Source organism: Anastrepha ludens, chromosome 3, assembly GCF_028408465.1.
Source record: "Anastrepha ludens isolate Willacy chromosome 3, idAnaLude1.1, whole genome shotgun sequence".
In the NCBI taxonomy this organism is placed as follows: domain Eukaryota; kingdom Metazoa; phylum Arthropoda; class Insecta; order Diptera; family Tephritidae; genus Anastrepha; species Anastrepha ludens.
The window spans coordinates 113,060,171-113,086,577 of NC_071499.1; the positions used below are offsets into that span (position 1 = coordinate 113,060,171).

The window sequence follows — 26,407 nt, forward strand, 5'->3', positions numbered from 1 at the left end:
TGTTTTCGGCTTTGCCGCAATAAAAATTCGGTTCTACGATTTTTTTTCCTGATTTGAATAGTATTGTATTCTTTGATTTTCTGTAATTTCCTTTTAAGTTTGTTGGTTATTGTGCATCTCTTGAACATGTTGTAGATGTTTTATATTTCAAGGTAAGTGATTCTTTTTTAGGTTAAGACACCACCTGTTTTAAGGGATACTTGATCATTGGTTTAAAGGGATACTTGATCATATGATATTCTTAATATTACTTAAGTAAACACTACCAGTCAAAAATGCTATTATTCCATATTTATAGGCATCAAAATGTTATTCATAACTTTGCTTTTTTTATTGCATAAAGTTATGGTATATTTTTTTACAGATGCCAAGGTTTTACAAACGCAAAGAAGGCGCGAAAGCTAGAAAGAAAATAAATGAAGAAAACATGAAAACAGAGGCGTTACAGAGGCAATCAGAAAAGAAAGACCTCTTCAAGCAGTTGCAAAAACACTTGTAGTTGATAGAATGACCTTAAAAAGGTACATAAAAAAGTACGAGGCTAACCCTAACGCTTCCATGACTTCAAATTATCTGAATCGATTAATATTTTCAAGAGAACAAGAAGAGCAGCTTGTTGATTATATAAAGTTCTGTGCTAAAATTAATCATGGGCTCTCTCTACAGAAAATTAGAGATCTTGCTTACGAAATTTCAGTGAAAAATAATATAAAAAAACCTGCAAAATGGGATGAAAAGAATACAGTTAGTATCGACTGTATTCAAGGATTTATGCACCGAAATACATCAATTTCTCTCCGAAAGCCAGAAGCTACTAGCGTAACTAGGGTCCAAGAAGCGCAGTTAATAGAAAAGGGAAGAAAAAGTTAAAATTAAGAGAGGAAAAGAAGAAACAAAAGGCAGACAAGACTAACAAAAAAAACTCTTAAAGACAAGAAACCTAAGGAGAGGGTAAAGAAAAGAGTGTTTTCATCTTCTTCTAGTGAAGGGGAACTTTCGTTTAGAGAATCTGAATATTCTTTAAATGAATTTGATGAAGAATTTGAGGAGTTAAAGGCAGTGAATTCAGACAATTTAAAAAAGGAGAAATTCATTGTTGTGCGCTTTAAAGGAGGCAAGAGAATGTCGTCAATATACCGGTACTTATGCATAATTGACCAGGTAGATTATGATGATCTTGTTTGTCGCGTTATTTCTTTGAAATGTGCAGATGAAACTAAAAAATTGTTCTCGTTAGTAGAATCTGATGTCAGCGATGTTGAATTTGAAGACATTATTGGATTAGTTCCAGATCCAAATATTATTTTAAAAGGTGAAAGAATGTATTATTCCTTCATAAAGGCTCTGGGTATATTTGAAAGTATTTAAAATAACCGACTGTATTTTGAAATAAATGTTTTGTATTTGAGTTATTTGTTTATGCTCAAGTATCCCACTATTTGGGACACTTCATCATTTTGCACTATTTTTTAAATAATAATAATAAAATAATATGCCCACCTATTTATAAACTAACGTGATACAAATAATGTGCAGGAATGTTGTCACTTTCGTGAGTTATCATTATTGTTATCTAATTTATTCAGAAATTCATAAATATTGACCTAAACCAAAACTTTGATCAACTATCCCCCACTTCCCCTACATATTTTCGTATACGTTGATCAAGTTGCTATAGTTTTTTTCTTTTTTTCTTCAATTTTTGATGAATCTTTTTCAGATAAAGTGGACAAATATTTACCTTAGATTGTTTGTTGCTTAACTTTCGTTTTATTAAAAGAACTGGCAGGAATATTGTAGTACTGCATTTTTTGCATTTCTTAAGTTTATGACATATTTTTTAGGTAGAGAGCATCTTTTTCTAACTTATGAAATAATTCTAAGTTCTATTCACTTTACTTACCTGCACTCGAGTTGCTGTAGATTTTTCTTCTTATTAATTTAAGTTTACAATATTTTTGTATTAAACTATTTACCATCACGAAATTCCTGCAATTTCAAAACCCTGCTACTACTTACCTACTGCAAGGCAGCTAAATTTAACAAAAGAGTTACCCTTTTAAGGGCATGCCACTTTTTTGTCCACTCAAGCACCTTTAATCCTTTCTCCCATCTACGGAGTCTCCTTTTAACAAAGGAAAAACTAAATTGACTAACGTTTAACATAATTTCTTTGGTCATACCTTTAACGACCCAAAAATAACTTGACCACTATCAAGTGTTCATAGTGAATAAAAAATTGCTTTCTCAGACAGCAATTGCTTTCAACTTAAACTAGCCGGACCCTTGCCATTGTGTGTGTGCGTGTCTACGATTTTCGATTTGTGTTTGTGTAACCCTTGTCAGCAGCTTGCCAATGTTCGTGCAATAAGGCGAGAAGAGGTCAACACCTAAACTATAAAAAATTTGAGAAATTACACTTATTGGGAAACACACAAAGGCAGCAAACTGTCCTAGCGCACACGCCCTCAACAAGTGAGGCGCTATTAGCCTGACCGCATGCGTTGGTCATGTGTCATACAGTATGCATGTAAGTATGTTTGTTGCGGGGGCACAGACAAGACAAATGTGCAACTGGCGACATATGCTCAAATCGATTAAATAAATCATTAGCATCTTTTGTAGCCAATTTTCTAGCTATTTTTGCGTACCTTTTTAGCTGTCACACTAGCTTTTGTGATATTAAAAAGTAATAAAAAAAGGAGAAAATTCTCAAAAGAAATCGCCTTTATTGCCTGCCTGTTGGCTGTATGCAACAGGAAGTTTTGAATGCTACTTTTATTTGTTTCTTTTTTCCTTTTTTAGATGGAAATACTTATTTTGTTATGGTTGAAGCGTTTGTGGCGGCTTGCGTGTTTCTTTATTGTCGTTTGAATGCCTTTTATGGATTTTTAATATGAATAGTGTGAAATAAGTAATTTTTTGCCCACAAAAGGGAGCATTCTATTCTTTGGTCTTTACTTGTACCCAAGTAATACTCGTACATATGGCTCATGTCTTGGCGGGTGGGAAGAACCCTTTGCTATCAATTTCCTATTGTTGGTGGATAAGCAGGAAACTTTTCCATTTTCGTGTTGATGACACTTAAATTTGTTGCACATTGTAGTGGCAAGCGCACAAGTTTATATTGTGTGATAAATTTTGAGATAAGGAATACAGTGTAGGTATACTTAAACCTTTCCAATTTTTGCGTTGTTTATTATTTTTGAAATAAAACATTGGCAATAAATGAAGCACCAAATGACAGGAAAATTGTTTTCTAATAGCGGTCGGTCCTCGACAGCCAATGGCGAGTGTATTGCCGCCATGAGAAAGCTCCTCACAAAAAATAAATCGCCTTCCTTTCGCATGCGGAGTAAAACTTTAGTAGCCTCAATTTGTGGAAAGCATTAACTGACACACCACAACTAGGAGGAGTAGGTCGCCCAAACATCCAGCAAAGCGATTAGAAAATAAATGTAGCGTACATCGATGTGGGATAAGTGAGTAGCTCCACCTGTGTTCACATTGATAGCATCGTGACATATTGCAAAATGGGATGTCTAGCAGATATTTAAAAGAATTCCCTGCGCTCCAAGTTTTAGTACCGGAGTTGCTTTGCGGATACCGCTATATCTTAATCTGAACTAGTTGAACTGAACTTCTTGGCTTCGCCCTTACCTGAGCACATTTTTCCCATCGAATATGTATGGTTTTTGGTTTCCTACCCAACCGGAGTCGACTCGGTGGTGTATCGCAGTAGCTATAAAACGAATTGTTAATGTATATTCCATTTCAATTAGTCTCATAACTCAACAGCCATGTAGTCCAGTCAAAAGAAGATTTAACTTAGTAATTTTAGGAGTATGCGAGTTTATGGTTTTATTATGTAAAGCCCATCACTGTGAACTTAAGTTTGAGTTTTCGGGGTCGGGGGTTGTGTCCCGCGGCCGCCATCTTGGAAATAAGGGTGCAACTGGTTTTTGCGATTATCTCGTGAATTTCGAAAGTTACGAAAATTTTGTAATATAAAATACTTTTTTGTAGATAATAATGTTATCTACAACTTTCATTCAAAACTTTTTATTGTAAAATTAATAATAAAAAAGTTATAAACAAAATTACGCGAAAAATTAAGGGATGAATGGTTTTAAAGCGTAATAACTTTTTTTTTTATTGATTTTATGGAAAATATACATCAGAGCTTTTTTATAGAGCATTCTTTTGTGAACATTTTTATCTATAAGTTTTTTCCGCTATCTTTATTTAGTCGTATGATTTTGAGCTGCTAAGCGGAGCAACCAATACATTAGCGAAGCGCGTACATGATTACACAGGCCGACAAAATTTAACCAACATTCGGCCCCAGAAACCAGACTATATATTTCCGAAGGTTTATGATGCGCTGAATCCAAATCTGGCCTCAGAATTGCTCTATCAGCTCTGGTTTTCGAGATATCCTAGCCTAAAAGTGCAAAAAACACCATTATTGCCCATATTTGAGGTTATGTAGCCTTGCAGATGTTTTCTTTCACCAAAATTAAAGGATGACATCTTTAAATACAATCCTTCTTTTTTCAAATGGCGTTTTGTTTGCTCAAATATCATTTTTTTTCGCAGAGATATCGCATTTTGAAATTTTCATGTTTCGAAATTTTCCTACACCTGAAAATGGATTAAGATAACATAGACATGATATAGTCGATTACTAATTTTCTTGGGTTTGAGGGCCTGAAATATATGGAGTTTGTGGGTAAGCCTGGTTGCGGTTAAGTGGGTTAGCCTGCTCGCGGTATGATAGGGGTGGTTTCTAGGGGTTAGGGCTGTGTGTGACTCGGTACCCAAAGGTTAGATAGTGTAGAGGTGTGGTGAGTCAGCACACTTATGGTGTGAGACAAAATTTTAAGAAAAATAAGACTCAATTCAAGAAAACTAGTAATCGACTATATTATGTCTATGTTATCTTAATCGATTTTCAGGTGTAGGAAAATTTCGAAACATGAAAATTTCAAAATGCGATATCTCTGCGAAAAAAAATGATATTTGAGCAAACAGAACGCCATTTGAAAAAAGAAGGATTGTATTTAAAGATGCCATCCTTTAATTTTGGTGAAAGAAAACATCTGCAAGGCTACATAACCTCAAATATGGGCAAAAATGGGGTTTTTTGCACTTTTAGGTTAGGATATCTCGAAAACTCAAACTAATAAATTAATTTTAGTTATCAATCCGAATTTTGCATGGACAGAGAAGCAGATATTAGTTTAAATTATTTCGGATACTTTTCCTTGTAGACTAGTGATATCAAATTTAAATTTATTGAGTGCTAATTGCACAGATTGTGCACTGAGTTCTAGACTTATCTACAAATATGTTGATCATAGGACCCACTGACTGCTGTAGGAAGTTATATAATACATTCTCTAATAGAGATTTCTTAAGAAGTAACAATTCTGTGTTAGAATTTTCGAAAATACTGATTATTTAAATACGAAATAGCAGAATATTTTTAAATATAGTTTCCGCTCAATTTTAACACATTTTCGCTGTGACCAGTAAAGTTACATAACAATTAATTCCTTGTCTACAGTAACCCAAACGGCACAAAGTGCATCAAAAACGTCTGCGCTCTTTTTCAAAAATATACAGTAAATCTCTCCTACAGCCAAAGAAAGCGACAACTCAGTCACGCACGTCTTCCTAAACTGTCATTCTATTAATTTATTATGCTCATTGAACTTTTTTTGTATGCCATTAACCACCTTTCAGTCTGTGGTTACGCAAATAATTTTCTTATAAATTACTATTGTCCGCGAAATTTTAAATAAGGGAAAAAGTGATTGTAAAAAAAAAAAGAAAACGCAAAATACAAAAAAAGCATCTCGAAAAGGGCATAGAAAATAAATAAAAGAACTGCCGTGTAAATGTCCAATAAATTTTACCTTTTATACTTTCAACTGGATTTTATGCCCAAGAGAAAAACAAACCACTGCAGTGGAAAACCCTTTTCGGCGCGTAACGGCCGAGCGACTTCAGCACAAGTTGAAGTAGATAAACGGACTTCTGCGTTGTGTTTGAGATGTGAGTGTGTGCGGATTGGTATACAAATTTTATGCACACAATTTTTTGGCGCAATTTTAAAGCCACAGACATTGAAAGATTTTTTGGGAGGCTAGAAAATCAACTAAGCCAATGGTGCACTCGCAAATCATTTGGCGTACACTTTTGCCGCCACTACTCACCGCTCACCATTGGCGTATTTCAGCGCTTTCGAATTTTTTCAAATTAACTTTGTGACCGCAGGACAAAAATAACAAACAAAAACGACATGACAAAAAATAAAAATAAAAAAACTCAAACACACGGAAAAATGCTGTCTGGAGATTTTTCAATACTTTTCGTCGAACATTGAGTGGCAATGGATGCCGTACCGCCATCGCATAGAAAAAAAAAAGAAGCCAAGTATCAACAAATGAATGCTGCAGTGTAACCAAACAGGACAGGTAACAAGGAAAAAATTGTAAACATTGTTTCCGGTTGATTGTTGTGAGAGAGCGCGTAGGTGAAGGAGGTGTGTGCGGGGCAACGGGAAAGTACGGAGAAGGCCAGAGAAGTTACGTGAAATGCAAACGAAATGGAAATAAAAAAGTTTCCACTAACCTATGGCGGTTGACATTTCCAACACATAAACAAAATACTCGAATCGGACGGACAAATTGTAGCGGGGAGTGATTGGGAGCAGCTACCTTGAGAGCTTGGAGACAAACACTTGTACGGCGGTTAGCTTTTCGTGGCGTAGTGATTTGTAAGCGAAACGCATAAAAAGATGCAAGTATGTAAGAGTGCTGCATTTTAAAGTAGTAGTCAATGGCTGCAGGTAAGATGGCACTCGTTGGTTCAAGTTGAACAAGTGGATTTGATTTTTTCTACACCACTACATCACTATTTATTTATCATCAGTAGTAGCTGAAAGGCATTTAATGGCGGTTGTCAGGTGAATGGAGAAAGAGAGGCCGATGCGGTGAGAAGTAAATGAAATAACAAAATGTGTACGGGTACTAAAATTGAGGTTGAAACACTCCCAAAGCCGAAACCACGAAACAGCAGTAAAACCCAATGACTTACGAGTATAAAATCATGACGGACTCAAGATGGGAAGGATGGAGCGTTGAAGGGGGAACATAAATAAAATTGATATGCAGCAGCAAAGTATGAGACACGACATGAAATACACACGCATAAATGCTGAGTGTCAGTCAGACAGACAGACAGGCGACGCATAGTGGTTCGAAAGTGGCGAAAAAATTCAATATCTCGTAGACGGTTAATCGAAAAGAATTAAGAAAAATAAAAAAGTAATAATAATAAAAAAACAATAGTAATAATAATAGAAAAAAACAATAGTAATAATAATAAAAATAATAATAATAAACAAATAATAATAATAATAAAAAAAAAAATAATAATAATAAATAAAACAAATAAATAAAATTTCTAAAAAAATAATAAACAAAATAATAATAATTAAATACAAAAAAATTATAATAAAAAAATATATTATGTATAAAAAATAATACATACAAAAATAGTAATACATTTTTTTTTTAATTCATGAAAAAATAATAAAAAAATTTTTAAACATAAGATATAAGGAAAAATAAGAATAATGAATAAAAAAAACAAATAAATAAATAAAAATAAATTAAAAAACATAAATAAATACAAAATAAATAAACAAAAAAAAAATTAAAAATGATAAACACAATAATAAAATAATAAAAATACAATAATTAAAAAAAAAATAATTAAAAATAATAATAAATATATAAATAATTAAAAACACAAATCCTAAAAAATAATAATGATCATAAAGATAAATAAAACAAATAAATAAAAATATATTAATAATAAGAATTTATAAAAAAAGAATAAAAAAATAAAAAAAAATAAATAAATAAAAAAAAAAATAAAAAATGTACAAAAAAATTATTAAAAAATAATAAAAAAAGGAAAAATAAAAAAAATATTGTAAAAAAAATGAAAAAAACCAATTAATAAATAAAAAATTAAGAAACAAAAATAATAAAAACAAAACAAGAAAAAAATATTAAATATATAAATAAATAAAAACACAAATACAAAATATATAAAAAAATTATGAGAAAAAAAATTATATTAATAAAATTTATTAAAAAAATAAAAAAAAATAAATAAATAAATAAAAATAAATAAATAAAAATAAATAAATGAAAAGAAATAAATAAAAAGAATAAAAAATAATAAACGCAACAAAAATAATAAAAAAGTATTAATAATAAATATATAAATAATTAAAAACATAAATAAAAATAAAAATAAATAAAAAACAAGACAGGTTAAATTCGATTCGGAGCGAACTTTCAACAATTTAATGTAGGCTGCCTGTTAATTTTTGGAACTAAATAAACTCATAGACAATGAGAGCTAAGCTGGTAATATCAAAGCGACGGAAGGAAACAAGAAAAAGGTGGGTGTGGTTTTTAGCCGAGTGCGCATGGCACGGCTCATTTTACTTGCGTGTACTTCTTTTCTTGGATAAATAGTTTGTACCGGATTTGCGTAATTTTTAACACACTTTTATTAGGTCGGGTTGTATGTATGTATGTATGTATGTAACGGAATATGTTATTTGAGCTTAATTTTCACTGGCTTCTAAAAATCTGATCGACTTGGAATTTTGCACACCTATTAAGGACCGATGACAATGCAATAATTTGATAAAAGTTGTCCATTATCCTTATTAGGATTGCCAGGATTAATATTTTGTTTTTTTACCTGTGGGCAAAAAGTAAGGTGAATTTGGTTGTAAATGAAAAATCTTTATTTATTCTTGTAAATCAATTTCATCCCCTTCAAAACAATCCCCTCTCGGTGAAATACACTTATCCCAACGATTTTTCCAATCCCCGAAACATGCCAAATAGTCCATTTCCGGTATAGCCATCAGCACCTTCTTCGATTCAGCTTTTATCTCCTCAATCGACTCGAAACGCGTTCCCCGGAATGGTCTCTTGAGTTTTGGGAATAGCCAGAAGTCACACGGAACCAAATCAGGCGAATACGGTGGTTGCGGGACGATATGCGTGGAATTTTTGGCGAAATGGTCACGAAGAACGAGTGCAGTGTGAGAAGGTGAATTATCGTGATGCAAAAACCAAGAGTTATTGGCCCATAATTCTGGTCTTTTCAGACGAATTGCTTCACGTAAACGACGCATAACGCTCAAATAATATTCCTTATTAACAGTTTGGCCAGGTGGAAGGAATTCATAGTGCACCACCCCACGAAAATCGAAAAAAACTGGCCAATGGAGTGGGCTAGCCCTTTCTCAGGCTCCCTCCACGAAATAAGTTCTTCATCCCGATTACTTCTTTATCACGGCCGATAACTGCATATCTTTAGACTCACAGTCGATAAGAAAGGAATCAAATATAACACGAACATTAATTCACTGATGCATTTTGCTTCACTTTCATAACCCTCTGTACATATGTAGTTGCCAATAGAATGATTGTAATTATATTAATATTTACTATATCAAGCATCCCACGCTTTTAACTTTAATTTGAATTATTCTATTGTATTTGTATCTTAATTTTTGTTATAATTCTGTTCTGAGGTAGTTGACTATGACTGATCGTTCGATTTGCTATTACTTCATTATAGGTTTCTTTGTCATTAAAATTTATTTTATACTTTTTAGTTCGCTTGGCAATAAAAGCGTGTTTTTTAGTTTTTTTAAACTATATTTTATTAACATTTATAACAGAGATATGACGTTTTCTGCTTTCTTAAAGATTGGTAGGTGGGCGTGGTTGAGGACGGAATTCGCCCCTTTTCGCCCTTGGTCAAAAAGTAATACGCGTACCGAGTTTCATTGCAATAAATTAAGTAATGGTTAAGCGCGGACGGACGGACAGGCATGTCTAAAGCGACTCCTCTCACCATTCGGATCGTTTTGGTATATACAGATATGTCTATATCTACCTCACTCCCAACTGTTATGGGACAAAGTTATAATACCCTTGAGCACAAGTTAGCTGGTATGAAAAACACTAAAACAAAACAAAACTTAAAACATATAACACATTTTTCTGATTCACGACCTTTTATAATCGCTCCTATGCCAACATGGTGAAAAAAATTCAAAAGCCTAGACCAGACCGTCAACTGGCTCTCAGCGGATTTAAAAGAATCAGCTGATTAGCTGACATCACCGGGGTCATGACAGCGGTTTGTTTACAAAGAAACACTCAGTCTTCGCTCATGTTGCGTTTGCCGTCTGAACAACGACTGATTGGACGAGTGTATGAATACGTCATTTCCTTTTACGCGGGCAGAATTCGACTGCCGAGTGCCGGGTGACGTGGCAGCCGAAGTTACTCGCACAATTTTAGAACAGTTTTTCACCATAGCAGATTGGTCAAACCTGGTTATCTATCATCCCTCATATGCCAAATCATGTACTAAATTTGAAATTGAAATTAAATTGTACATACTATAGGGTGGGCCATGTAAAATTTGCTTTTTGAATCGGCTATAAAAAAAAACTAATCAATATTTTTTCAAACTTCTTTTTTTATTTTGAAGAATGAACATTGTCATTTTTGAATGAAAAATAATATCGTTCAAATGACTGCCTCGACTGACTTTACAGTAGGCCATTCGATCACCTAATTTATAAGCACATTTTTGATTGTTTGGGCTCCAATTTCATGAATGGCAACTTCGATTTCGTGTTTTAAAGCGTCAATCGTCTCTGGATGGTTCGCATAGCATTTGCCCTTAACGGCTCCCCACAAAAAATAGTCCAACGGGCTTAAATCACAGCTCCGAGGCGGCCAATTGATATCGGAATTCAAAAACGGTAGCCAAAAGTTCGAGTGTAACTTTGGCAGTGTGACAAGTTGCACCGTCCTGTTGAAACCAAATGTCGTCCATGTCATCCTCTTCAATTTTTGGAAACAAAAGCTCGTTGAGCATGTCACGGTAACACTCGCCATTTACTGTAGGAAGGAGAAGAAGACTCACCACTTTGGAAACAGGTTTTCAATATTTCCCAATTTTGTTCAAGCGTATAGCGTCCCATTTCGTAAATGTCAAACCTTTAAGTAAATTATGAACTAATTTAACATGTCATTTGTGTTACCATTCTCAAAAAAAAATAGGTGGTTCAAAAAGCAAACGCTATATGGCCCACCCTTTATAATAATAATAATACATTGAACTTTCAGTTCAATCGTTCAGAAATATTTTCTGTCTGAAATAGAACAACTTCTCCCAATTTTCCAAAAAAAAAAAATAAAAGATGTCGGATCAAATTTTTCAGAACACCCATACAAATAGCTAATACGGAGAAATATGGGAAAAATGATTTTTAGATTTCCATCATTTGAAATTTTGACCGCTCATGTACCACTGTGCGACAGAGTGCCCTCCACTGGCATTACATTGCACATACCAAAATCGCACAGCGGACGCCAATGTTGCAAGGTGAGCGTAATGAAGAAGGCGGCGATTGCTGCTGTTGCTGACAAGAAGCAACAATGATGATGAACAGCTTGAGGTTGATGCTCGATGGTGTCTCTCTGCTGGTAATGGTGATGCCGATGATGATGATTATGATGGAGAAAAAAGGACATGCCTGTAGCAGGTTGGTTAAAATGAATTAATAATCAGTGCTTTGTCTCCGACACAGTGATTTTTATGATGGCGCACAACAGTTGGAGCAGCAGAAGTGGCTGACCACCAATGGCATTCGAGCACCTCTACCCGCTGGCCTTCACTTCGCATGAACACACAAAGACGTCTCGTTTAATTAGCGTTGACTAAGTGACAGCAGAAAAATTTACATACTATACTTACGAGTACATATATTTGTAGCTAATAAAATGGCAAATGAACAAATTAGTTTGTGACCGGAAAATATTGAATACTTTCAACGCGAACACTGGCTATGTACGGGACATAAATACTTATGAATTAATAAATTAATTATTTTCCCTTGCTTACAGTGTGTAAAGAGAGTAAATGAGCGCAGTTAATTTACAGAAGTACCACCTTGACTACCAGTGGGTAAGTAGCAAAAACAAAACAAAAAGTTACCTATCCTTCCCTTTTTCTGCCAATAATGTCGCGAATTTTTTCCATTATCGCCGACCCAATTGCATTTTTTACTGCCGCTACCTGGCGCTTTCATACCGAATTTCATATTCCCTTTAAAGCGTCAAGCGTAAAATTTCATATGCAGCGCGCATAGTCGATTCTCGGGTGAATTCAATTAATTAGTCGGTCGGTAGCGGCATGAAATGCGGCAAGTCGTTAATTTTTACGTTTAGTTTTGCCTTGGGTTATTTTTGCGGCTGACATCATTGGTTCCATTGGAGTGCAATGCAGGCCAGTAAATGCAGCTATTTGCATTTGAAAGTATTAAAATATATATCAAATAGGCTAATGAGCAGATTCGAGAATTTTATATATTTTTGCGTGTGAATTAATTAAATTTTGATTGATTCTAAGGACGTCCAGGTTTCGACTTGATTTCAACCACGTTACCCATCTAGGAGGCAACGAAAGAAAAATAAAGAGAAAAACGCATTTGTGAGGTAAAGCGAAAAATCTTGGTTGAAACTCCAGAATCAGGTTATACGCTTCAAACCTGTACATTCAATAAAGCAAGGAAACTTAAAATGAAACCAAGCTCAATAACTCATAAGCTTCCTTACCTGGGCTTCCGAAAGTTTCATACATCAAAGTAAAAGCGAGATCAAATGAATTGCCGAAGGAAGGAACCTGCTTGGATCACTCTAAAGTGGTCGCACTTGGTTAACTTCTCTAACTAAACCAAAGAGGAATGCAATTACACTTTCTTGGCCTCGAGAGCAGTAGGTGTCAATGATCCAAAGTTGGAAAATACCAAGACAACTTCGATATTGACAAGTAACAGACAACAAACTTTGGCCTAGAAGACAACAGAACTGCACAATAGATCAAGGACAGACATATTTAGAATAATACCAACTCAAGAATGATAGATTATAAGATTGCGGGATAGATTTCTACCTTTTTGAGAGTATTTCTGGTTGTGACGTAATAAGTGGAAACAAGAAAGCGAACGTAGTTATAGGGGAAATTCCCGCGTGAATGACAATTGCAAAGGACAGCAAAGTGCTTCCCTATAACAGAGCCTGCACATCAACTTGGCGAACGCCTTTGCCTAGTCCCAGAACAATCGAGAAGAACGTGAAAAAATTACAATAAAATAAAAAAAATATTACAAAAAAAAATAAAAAAAAACAATTACAATAAAATAAAAAAACAATTACAACAAAATAAAACAAACAATTACAAAAAAAAAATTGCCGATAAATCTTGAAAAAAAAAAATTTCATAAGTGTCTCATTATTTTGACCAGAGAGCAACATATTTGAGTTGCATCGAAATCGTAGAACATGTGCCGAATAGCCCGGTTGAATTGAAATGGAAAGCATCTTGTAATATTTAATTTTTAATTTTTGTGCAATTTAAAAATTTGATAATTTTGTTGGTAATAATGCTTTAATTTGTTTATAATTTTTTAACTGTTTAGCGTTTTAATTTTTTTGTAATTTCTTAATGTTTTAATTTTTTTATGATGTTTTTATCATTTTTTTAAATTATTTTAAATTTTTTTTATATATTTTTTGCAATTGTTTTTGTTTATGTTATGTTAGAATCATTAAAAGCGGCTCATTTTTGACTAAGTAATGAACATTTAAAAAAAAAATTTCTTATACAATTAAAAAAAATCGATTTTGAGCCGAAAAATAAAATTGCCGGTTAATCTTGAAAAAAAAAAATTTTTTTTCGGGTGAACAAAAAAATACGTGTCTCATTATTTTGACCAGAGAGCAGCATCTTTGAGTTACATAGAAATCGAAGAACATGTTCGGAATAGCCCGGTTGAATTGAAATGGAAAGCATCACAAACAAAAAATTACGAAAAAATTAAAAATAAAAATTACAAAAAATTAAAGCATTAAGAAATTTGAAACAAATTAAAATGAATTACAAAAAAATTAAAATATTAAAAAATGAAGAAAATACAAAACAATTACAAAAAAATTACAAAACAGATTATAAAAAAAAATTAAACAAAAACATTTACGAAAAAAAGAATAAAAGTTACAAAAAAAGAGAGTATTAAGAAATTTAAAAAAAAATGTTTAAATAAAAAAGAAACTGACAAAAAAATTAAAAAAAAAATTGTAATTAAAAGAAAAAATGTAAACAAATATTAACTAAATTAACAAAAACTATAAAATAAATTAAAAAAAAATTATATAAATTAAAAGCGAATTAAAATAAAAAAACAAATTAAAAATACTATCTATGGCTATACTGATTCGTTTACAGAAGCGAGAGGTACAACATTCGAAAGATAAGGCTTTGGTGTGTGTGTTTTTCTCCTATAGTAGCGTCAATTTCGTTATTTAATAGTAAAACTCGACGACCTTAGCTATAGCTAAGCCCATTATCCCGTAAAAGGCACTTTCCTAATTCGGAAACAACAGCCCCAACGTTTTGGGGAGACCGCCATAAACTGACTCTTTATCGATGCTTGTGTCTCTCTTTGTTTTGAAAATGTTTTTATATTGCAAATCCTAAGCTCAGCATACAGCGTGTTACGTGGAGTTTAGTTTATGTTTAGAACTTTCATTTTGCTCCTGAATGGTAGTCACGCACCAACCCATTCGGCTACGGCGGCCGCCAACATGGACATATAAACTGAATAATAATTTGGGGTTATACCAAGGTTGATAGATTACCAGGTTCGGCAATAAGCTATGGTGAGTAACTTCGTCTGCCACGTCACCGGGTACTCGGCAGCCGAATTCTGCCCGCTCACACGCATTCACACACTCGTCCAATCAGTCGTTGTTCCGACAGAAACGAAGCAACATGAGCGAATACTGTGTTGAATTTTTTCATATATCACTAACACAGTTTTTTCTTAAACAACCTGATTTCGTCAACCAATCAGCTGATTCTTTCAAAGTCGCAGAGAGCCGGTTAACGGGCCACACCTTTTGAATTTTTTCACCACGGGTGACACCACCAGAGCGTCTTTTCCTTTTGACTTGACCAAGTGATTAGATTAGAGAGCTGACAGAGTAGGTGCCACTAAAGTACGAATACAAATCAACTTAGAAAAATACTTTATAACCTAATTTTTGTTTTTGTTAAGCACATGAAATGTTTATAGAGGAATTTCGACATAGTGCGCGGCTTTCACTGCGGCAGTAAGAGTCACACCAAATTCTTGGGAGACGCATTTTTTCTGCCGGCGAACACTTGCCTTACTTGTTAGGATAATACACAGAAATGGATGAAAAAAAATAGCTTCATCTAAACCCACTGAGAACAAGAGCTTTTAATTAGAACTCAACTCATGCTACTTAATTTGAAAAACGAAGTGCGAAGCCTATGACTTTTTGCAAATATCCCCACATTGCATGCCACTTATAATCAGCTAAGCAATTGTGCCGACACTCCGTGCGGTGCTACCCACTAAACAGCGATGTCGAAGTAGTCACTTTTATAATTCCCATTCTTGGTTTGAAAAACCGAAAAGCGGCAATTTTTCTGCAAATGAGTGTCACGTGACAACTTCCAGGCAGGCATTTCAATAAAGAATTTTCCTCTGAAAGCAAGTTAAAAAAGAAAAACTAAGAAATAAGAAAAAAAAAAACGTAAAAACCCGAAAGCGAGGCAATGCAGCTAGTCAACAGGCAACAGCGCGGCAAAGAAACGGGATGAGGCGCCTGAAGTAGTGAACAAATAAAAATAAATACAATAAAAAAATAAGTAAACAATTAAGTATAGGGGGAAAGGGTGAGGAAACTTGAGAATATAACGAATTGCAACGAAATTAAAATAAAATAAAATTTACGATAAATTGCACGGCGCGAAAAAATGCCGTGAAAAGCGCCGTCAGCAGTCATTGAAAGAATGGTAAATGCCAAATGTGTTGGGGAGAGAGGAAGTTTAACGTGAAGACAGTAGAAGCTAAAGTGGCGGGTAACAGCATGAAGGGTATTGTGGCTATGTGGCAAGCGGCAAAATCGTGACTTCATTTGTTGACACTTGAAACAAGACGAACGTTGAAGGTAAGGCAAGCAGGCTATCAAGCGGGCGTGACAGCCGCAAAGGAAGTAGGCAGTCGAAACGGAAGGAGAAGCGAGCGTTAGCTGACAGGCGCAGGAAGCGGATGAGGCGACCGAATGGAGCCACGTCCCACACTTGCGAGTCGACAGAGGAAGAGCCGCACAGGCAATGCCTGCAAACGAATGATTCCTAATTGAAAACTATTAAATTCCTCCACTGCGCTGGCCAGCACGCTGGTGCACGCCAACCCAACAACCAGCCACATCACACCACCTCTTTAGCTGGGCCATCTCTACATTCTTTGGCGTTAATTTTTGCGCCTTTTTTTAATTCTTTGCTTCCGCAATTTTTATTTCACACTTTTTCCCTTTTGTATTGCATGTTTTTTGTTAATATTTTTCTTTTTATTTCATTTACAATTGTTTCTTCGTTTCCACTCAAATTGGAACTTAAATTTCATTTCGAATGACATTCGCTCCATCACGCGCGCGTCAACTGCAGCTCTGCAGGCAAAGGCATTGAGTCCAGCTCGCAATAGCGCGCAGTTCGTTATGTCCGTACGCACACAATGAGGCAAACGTGAAAGAAAAAAAATGAAAAAATTACATTTAGAAAAAAACAGCGGACATTTTCATTTGAGCATATTTAATTAGATGCAATTATTTATGGTATTAAATAGATGAGGCAGTAAATGTACTGTGCAAGTAAGGATGTAAGCGATGGCAGTGCAGGGAAGGGTGGCTACCACTCATCGACACACAGGAACACACACACACACACACACCCTGGTATACTCGTCGCGAAAATGATCTGCGAAAAAAATTGAATTTTTTATCAAATAGAAATATTGTAATAAAATGCAAAAGAATTGCTTGCCGCTTTGAGTGTGACAAAGTGCCCAAGCGACTGCATGACTGACGTGGCCGGTTGGTTGGTGTTGGCTGGCTGGCTCGCTACTGGCGTCAAAACGGCGGTGATAAAGAAATGACGCGAAATTGAAGATGTCATTGAGCGAGACGCCTCTCTACCACTGGACCGCGTCAGTGTGAAAGAAAAACGGGCCATCAAAAAAATAAAAAAATTAAATAAAAAGAATTCAATTTTTATAAGAAACCAACAAGGAAATCGTCAAGCAAATCTATTTGCCAACACATTGCAGGATGAGGCAAGGGAGGATTTTGTGTTTAAAAAGTGTGCAGTTGAATGGCTAGAAATGTGAGAAAAATTGATATTTAAGTCGTTGAGTTATTGTAGGCGATTAATTTTTATATATAAAGCGGGCATGGGTAAAATTTTTTTAAAAATGATAAAAGTATAAAAGACTTTGAATTGCGCAAAGAAGTAAGGAAAACAGTATGCAAATAGGTTCGTTTGCTGGAGCAATGTGGTCAATGGTAAATGCCAAATAAAATTTTTTTTTTCATAATTTTTTCATACATTTTTTTTTTATAAACTTTTTTTTTATTTTTTGTTTATAAGTAAGCAGAAATGCCCACTAGCGCTTCTTGTATGCTGCGTGAAAAATTCATGACAATATCTATCTACACTATCTGATTAGATGCAAATATGTACATACAGTGTTGGAAAAAATAATAGAAACGACAATCACTCCATATTTCATATAAAATTTTTAGTTTGTAAGTATGTACCTATTTATGCAGATACACACTGTGTAATACTGTTTGATAACGGTACTTTCTTTTGTCTTGTTTTTATGTGCTTAATCGCAAATATTTAGGCTCAGTATTCTTTTTGGTGCAGAACCGCGTGTTTTAGTTGGAAAAAAATAGAAACGTTTCGGCAAAATTTGAATAGTTACAGTTAAAATTAATAATATACTGTTATTTTTAAACTGTTTGAAATTTTGTTGGAAAAGTATGTAAAAAATTATATTTATTATTGTCTTGTTCATAAAATATTTCTTATCTTATGAATATTGCATTCAGAATGGGACGTGGTAAACACTGTACTGTTAATGAAAGAGAAATTATAAAAAAACTAAAAAGTGATGGCCTTTCTATGTCACGGATTGCCGATTTAATGAAATGCTCAAAAAAAAGGTGTTTTCCGCGATTAATTTTAAAATTACAGAGGAAAAACGAGGACGAAAGCGCGCAACATCAAAGAAGTTTGACCAACTGCTTATACGAGCATCGAAAAAAAAAACATTTTTATCCTCAGAAGAATTGAAAAATGTTTTACAAGCGCCAGTAAGCAGTCGAACATTCCGAAATAGATGAATATCTGGGGGATTAAAGGCCTATAGTGCAAGAAAAGTACCATACCTTAGCAGAAAAAACATAACCTGCAGATTATCGTTTGCAAAGAAACATCTACTGCGTGCAAATTGGAAAAACGTATTATGGTCAGATGAAACAAAGATTAATTTGTTTGGGTCTGATAGCAAGGTACATGTAAGACGACCTAAAAACTATGCATACGATCCAAAGCACACGTTGAAGACCGTGAAGCATGGAGGTGGTAATATACTACTTTGGGGCTTTCGTCGGCAGGAGTTGGACCTTTATTCTGGATTAAAGATAGGATGTGCGCTGCGGACTACGTAAATATTTTAAATAATGTTATGCTTCCATATGCCAAAGAAGAAATGCCATTGATTTGGGAGTTTCAACAAGATAACGACCCAAAACACTCCTCTAAACTGGCGAAGAAATGGTTCCAGGATAACAATGTAAAGTTAGTAGAATGGTCTTCCCAATCCCCGGACTTGAATCCAATAGAGCACCTTTGGGGCATTCTGAAGAAGAGAATTGCCGCCTATAAGGCAAAAATAAAGCAGATTTGTGGGAAAAAGTCCAGGCAGAATGGTTTAGTATAAACCCATCAGTTTGTGCCAAGTTAGTGGACTCAATGAGCCGGCGTTGCACCGCAGTCATTAAAGCCCAGGGTGCAACAACCAAATATTAATTTGTTTACAATTTTAAAAGTTTTGTTTAATTATCTTAAAGAAAAATACTTATGTTTATTAGCTTTAAGGACGTCGTTACTATTATTCTTTCCAAGGACAATAAAATGAACTTCATGATTTCTTTTTTACAAAAATGTAGCAAGAGTTGAGTACCTCTATTTTTATATATAAAACTGTTTCTTTATAAAAAGATATGAACTTCAACAGCAAAAATTATTTTGCAAGAAATATACCTAAAAAAAGAAAAACTCACATCGTTTCTATTATTTTTTCCAACACTGTATGTCCCAAGTTTTACTTAAAGGGAAATAAGAAATCAAAGATTTGGCTTTTTCTCACGTTTTGGACTTTTCGAGTTATGACGTTTTTCCAAATCACGAGAGTTATTTATGTACTTATTTGTTACCCCTCCACCCATCTTCCATTTTGTCTATATACTAATTTTTTTATATACAGTAATGAATTCAGTGCCGCAGCAGCCTTAGCCGAATGGGTAGGTGCCCGAAACTTCGGGCATGACACACAAAAATGATGGAAAGTTTTTCCTGACAACGGTCGAATCTTGGCAGGTAAATCAACCATCTGCCGTTCGGAGGCGGCATAAAACTGTAGGTCACTCCACTTGTGGGAAACATTAAGACCCACACCATAAATAGTAGGATGAGCTCGCCCAAACACCCAACAAAGTGGCGTAAGCGTTAATTAAATATTTCCCGATTTGGGGGGAAAAATTCATTATTTTTATTTTTAATTTTGTGCAAATGGTTTAAAACTGTCTTATGGTCGATCTTTAGCTCCTGAGCGATTCTACGACGACTAACATGCCGGTCAACTTCGATTATTTCTGTGATTTTTAACAACATTTTCTTTAACTTCAAAAATACCTGAACGGAGTCCGCGAAACCAAAATTGTACTGAATTAACTGTTTTTAGCTTTTGACAGGGTTTGGCATAAAGGACTACTGTACAAGCTAAGCGAAATATTGCCACGGAATCACTTCACCATTCTCAAAAGTTATCTGGAAAACCGACATTTTTTTTATAAAGTTTGAAGACAAATGCTCAAGCATGATGCAAATGACAACAGGTGTGCCCCAAGGTAGTGTCCTCTAGTGGCCCTCTATTGTACCTGATATTTACAGCAGATATACCGATCCCAACAACAAAAAATTGCATGATAGCCACATTCGCGGATGACACGGTTTTAATGATATCGGATAAAATAGAAAAAAAAAAACTACTGACATTCTTCAACAAACAATAAATGACACTGTATCATGGCTCGATAAATGGGGAATAGAAGTCAACAAAGATAAAACAGTACAAGTAATTTATACAAATAGAAAGCCTAAGAAACACAAACTAACAATAAAAAGCAATGAAATAAAAATCCACCCTAGTGCAAAGTACCTTGGCGTAACTATAGATGAAAAAATAAATTGGAAACGACATATATGTAGAAAACAAGCGAAATGAAATCAAAAACAAGTTCAGACAACTATACTGGCTGATGGCTAAAAATTCAAAACTAAGCCTTAACAACAAAGTAGTGATATATAAATCTATAATCTCACACATTTGGAAATGTGGCATTGAAATCTGGGGCACACCAAAAAAAAACCAATATCAAAATAATTCAAAGGACCCAATCTAAAATACTTCGAACAATAACAGGCTGGTATATACCAAACGACGTGATCCACAGCGACCTCGATGTCGACACAATAGATGACACAATTAGAAAATACAGCATCAAGCATATACAACGACTAACAAATCATCAAAATGAACAAATACGCAAACTACCACAATCGGAGAAAGCGGGGAAACGAAGATTAAAACGATAACTCCAACAGAACTTACAATTTAACAAAGCAATAAAGAAAAAAAAAAAATTAATAATAATAATAATAATAACTATAACACTTAGAAAATAATAAATTGTAGCATAATCTGAAGCAAAATTGAATGTTTATCTAGCATTGGTTAGAGAACAAAGAATTCCAATACTACTTTAAAAATAATTACTTATTGTTTAAATTTAACAGATTGTAATTTAAAAAGGGAAATAAAAAAAAAAAATTAACTGTTACAATATCGGCACCATAAACACCATTCACAATTTCAGCGAACTGACTTGCATTTTCGCCTTTATCAAAGAAAAATTTAAAAATGTTCCGTGTTGTTGATTTCCATTGTTAACACCCTGTTGCTCACAACTGAATGGAGCAAACAAAAAAACAGCAAAATAATATTTTTAGTGCAAAATGTCACCTTGGCAACGAGCATAAACTTGAAATTGTTTGAACCAAGGCAAATTTATTAAAGGCGGTATCGGTAAATCAGCTGATTTGGTTTTTTTCTTTCGCCGTGTCCATATGGCTGTCAGCCCAGGATGAAACAAGGCGAATTCCTTCTTTGTTTTCTACTTTGCTTTGACAATCAAACTTACAAAACATTGTTGTTGGTCTAGAGCCACCACCTTTAATGAATGCGCCTTGGTTTGAACTGAATGAAGAGTACAGAACATTTATTCTGCCACTTTGCCAGACTCAAATGGTCCATTGTGAGAATGGACGAGCTGCATTCTTTAGTCCTTTGGAAACGGCTAAGATTAGTAAAAAAATTTGGGAAGATTCCAGAGGAGCTATGAACTCCCCTACTACCTGTTTTTCCCTATTTTTCAAATCTTTTATTCGGACCTTAAGTACAACGAACAATATTGCATGCGTGCTTGGACAATTTCGGCCATACAATATTTCATTCCATTCCATGGAGAGTACTGCTGTAGTGACAATACTTAGTAGGATACAAAATGGAGTTTTTCCAGTTAGGTATACCCCACTGGGGTGCAAACGAATACATTGAATGATCATCTTGCATATATTCCTTTAAAAGAAGCAACAGGTCTGCGGTCTCTGAAATGTGGAAAGCTCAATATGTTGATAGTAGTGAAGACGCTCGAGGTTTCTTTACTTCAAACTCTCACTCGTCAACTGAGTAAAATAATAATAAAATTAATATGGCTGCTGTAAATTGCGTATCATAAAAGTCAACACATCTCCTCTGCTTAAGACCGCTTGGGAAACAACCTGTGAGAGTTTATTTGAGATAGTTGTTGTTGTATCAGTTTACCTAACCTTGCTAGGACGGTATGCCTATAAGTTGTCACCGTCGGCGTCATCGAATGGTGGGCTCAAGGAACGATCTATTTCGTATGGGGCCACAGTGAAAGGCGTATGACATGGACAAAAAAGTTTAAGGTGGAATGGGTTGATGCGATATTGTTAACTCTGGCGATATTTTGGGCGAAGCTACAGATTTGTCAGATCACCATACCCAGAACCGGCACTGCCGAACTGCTTCTCTCAGACATGTTTTTGAGCTTATTGACGATATCCGAAAATACGTACGACAACACTTAAAGTGAATGTACAATGGACTACGGAGAGGACTTTAACGACAATGACATTGATGGCCTGTGTTCCAAAGTGAACAACTACCTCACCGACCTTTCTCGCTTTTTCCCTGCGAGTAATCTCCAACTTTCCCCCACCAAGTCCACGGCGACCCTCTTTACCACCTGGACAAAGGAGGTCAAGCTGTCCCTTAAGGTAAAAGTCGACGGCACACCAATTCCGACGGTAAACAACCCCAAAATTTTGGGTGTAACCTTTGACAGCTTGCTCTCCTTCTCTGCGCACACAACCGCAATTGCCACTAAAGTCCAAAATCGCAACAAGGTCCTCAAATCGCTTGCCGGCATCACTTGGGGCAAAGACAAAGAACTGTTGCTTTCGACATTTAAGGCAATTGGTCGGCCGGTTCTGAACTATGCTACGCCTGTCTGGTCGCCAGGAACTAGTGACACACAGTGGATAAAGCTACAGACATGCCAAAATACCGCCATTCGGACAGCGACCGGTTACCTCCTGATGTCCCCCATTCAACACCTGCATGACGAGGCACAAATGCTCCCAGTAGTGGAGCATAACAAACTGCTCAGCAGGCAGTTCCTGCTTGGATGTTACCGCAGGTTTCACCCCTGCAGACACCTGCTTGAGCCTAAGCCGCCTCCCAGGCACGTAAGGAGACACCTTTTAGACTACGCTGACGAAATCCAGAACAAAACTGACCGCAATCTACTGGACCGGACAGTATTTAGACAGCCAATAAACGACATCCACCGAGAGACCGTCACCACCTTCATGAACTCCCGTCCTGTGAATGCCGTAATCGGAGTCCAATCACCACCTATTGCAGACGATGAGATCCAGCTTCCCCATGAGACTCGGGTAACACTGGCACAACTACGTTCTGGATACTGTAGCAGGTTAAACTCCTACATATCCAGAATTGACCCCGACATTCCAAACACATGTCCGGCATGTGAAGGTACCCCGCACGACACTAACCACCTCTTCACATGGCCCCTAAAACCGACTCATCTAACACCCCTCCTGGGCCTACCCTAGATGAGCTAGACGAAGGCGACCGGTGATATGCCCTACACTTACAGGGCTACCATTACTGTTAAAACAACAACAACAGGACTTAAACGATATCCAATGATAAACAATTAGTATCTTTGTGAACTCTACAAAAAATAATTTTACAAGGTCTTAATTACGTACTGAATGCTAAAGCAGTTTAAGCCTTTATTTATTTATTCAAAATAGATCCCGTCATACCCAACATAGAAGTGAAAATGGATGCGAAAAAACATATCAGAACAGAAAGCGTCGGTTGGGACATTTCATCGAAAACCTAAATCTTTGGATTTAGGGGTATTCAAGGCGACACAAAAAAGCAGCAGCTTTGATCTGGCTCACAATGATTTAAGTACTCGCACTGTGAGAATGAGAATGGTACATTATGGAGGGCAGATATTTGTAAATTTTGTTTAATGTTGTAGGGTTGACAGTTTATGAACGGATTGACATCCGGCGCGGCCGGGTATTTAAGCTCCGCGGCAAGAAAAAATAAATCATTTAGCACCAAATTGAATGATGCGCCAGCATTGAAATCGACTATGGTCCGTTCCCACGACAGTCGATTCTACGTAACCGGAACGACCCGGATTCATATCCGGCCAAGGACTGTCACTTCAGCAGCATTCCTCATATATGCACGGGGAATGTTTATGCTGCTACAACAACAACAACTATGTTCGATATGATTAATGAATTTCTAAAGTGCTTGACACATATCATTAGAGAAACTTGATCGTGATATTTACGTGATCTGGTACCATAGGGCAAGTTATTAAACAAATATTGTTGACTAGCTATTATTCATGCTCCACAGGTACGACACGAGGCAGCTTTTCTTCTAACTACTTGAGGCTGTGACTGAGCCAAGCTGGATATAACTTACGGTCCATACCAGTAATAATGAAAATACTACCGTAGTATCAATTATTTCTGAGCCTTTATTTCGCTTTGACTGAATTAAGTAAATTGTCACATAAGCCCTCAGGCAGTTTCCTCGACTTTTCGATGAAAAAATCTGTATCAGCAGATTTGATTTCATATAAACTCAAACACATTTTCTTTGGCCCTCATCGGAGAACATCATACATAAACATAGATAGATAATCAATCTTACAAAGCATTTTAAGGTAATTCACTGGCACCCACTAACCTGATACTTGACAACATCGAATCCCTCCAATGCTGCCAAACGCCAATTTACAGCCAATAGAGAGTTTTCCTGTGAATCCCATGCATACAACATATCGTCCTTGCATTCAAGTAAATTTTGCGTGTGCTGTCGCTCCACCGGCAAACCGGCGCGTATTTTGGCAAACATAGCCGTATGATTGAGCTTCAACGTGTCCGTGGTGGTGGTGGTGGTGGACATTTTCAAAAACGTTGTAATGCACGCACAAAATAACACAAATTTACAATAATTTCACAGCAATAAACAAATAATTTAAATTACGGCGGGCAAAAGTACGCGTATTGTAAAATCAAAAATATTTTAGGTTAACAAAAATGTAAACGAACCGAAAGAAGCGAAAAACAGCTGTTTACAATTGCAGCTGGCGCTGTTCGCTTTGACAGCGATGTGTTTACTATTTGCTGCTCTATGAGTTGAAATATAGATGGCGCTGTGCAACGTGTAAAGCAGATTTTTACGTCTGCCTCGCTTGCGTCTGTTTGCGGTGAAGTTGGTAGTTTTGAAATGAGGCACAAAAGAAAATTATATATAATCGTTATGAATATTGGATTAGCTTACAAAAACAAAAATAAAGAGCTAAAATGTAATAAATAAGGATAAAGGAAATATTATAAATAAATGAATAAAAGAATTTATTGTAATACAAATTTAAAGCAGATTATATTAAAGCAACATAAATTCTGTGATTAAAAATAAAATTAAATAAATTAAGGTAGAATAATACGAAACTAAATTATAATAAATTGAAATTTGAAGAAAATAAATATATATTTAATGAAATTAAAGTATATTGAAATAAAGTAATAACGGAAATAAATAAAATATAAAATAAAATAAAATTACAATAAATGAAAATTAATTAGGTACAATTAAGTGATATAAAATAAATATAACGTAATAAATAAGTTCAAATGAATTAAATTGCAGAAAATGAAATGAAAAAGGGTAATTTAAAATAAAATAACAAATAATATTAATTAATATAAAATTAGATTACGCCAAATGTCAAACGGAGGAAGTTTTTTAGTCTCCGGACACACCATTTGCTACGATGGCAACTTTAATGCTGCATTAGCCATTTAAATACTCCACCCCAACAAAAAAAGTTAAAATAAAAAAAACTTAGATTAACTTAGGTTCAGTAAATTAAATTTATATTAAATAAAATAAATCAATTTAAAATAATATTGTATAATATTAAAACCTATAACCCTGGTAGCTGGTGTGATTACATTGGATCAATCGATAATTTTAAATCTATTTCAATAAATAAATAAAAATAATAAAATAATGTGAAATGAAATTAAAATAAGTAAACAGTATAAGTAAAATAAAGATATATAAATAAATGTAAATTGAAAAATTCAAGGAAATAATATAAAATAAAATAAATTAGAATAAAATAACGCTTAATAAAATAAAATAAAGCAAAATGAAAAAAAATGTATATAACCCCATAACGCAGTTATGAAGCAAATAAAAGACGGGTTGTCAAGGATTTATCCTGAAGAAACTTCAGAATATTTTAATTAGAAAAGCATCCTTCAAGAACGTAACAAAATTTTTTATTTATGAAAATGTTGATTATAGAGCGCGCTGCAGGCGATTTCTGGAACCTCCTTTAAAAAAAGA

General features: G+C 34.9%; 1 protein-coding gene across 1 annotated transcript in view; it reads right to left on the reverse strand.

Annotated features, from left to right (window-relative positions):
• LOC128858825 (nuclear pore complex protein Nup88) overlaps positions 1 to 25,114 on the reverse strand; it is a 159,073-nt gene extending 133,959 nt beyond the window's left edge. Inside the window, exon 1 of the mRNA XM_054095348.1 lies at positions 24,737 to 25,114. Coding sequence (XP_053951323.1) covers positions 24,737 to 24,955 — 219 coding nt within the window. The 5' untranslated portion in view covers positions 24,956 to 25,114. The remainder of the gene's footprint in view (positions 1 to 24,736) is intronic.
• Between the last annotated feature and the right edge of the window lie 1,293 nt (positions 25,115 to 26,407).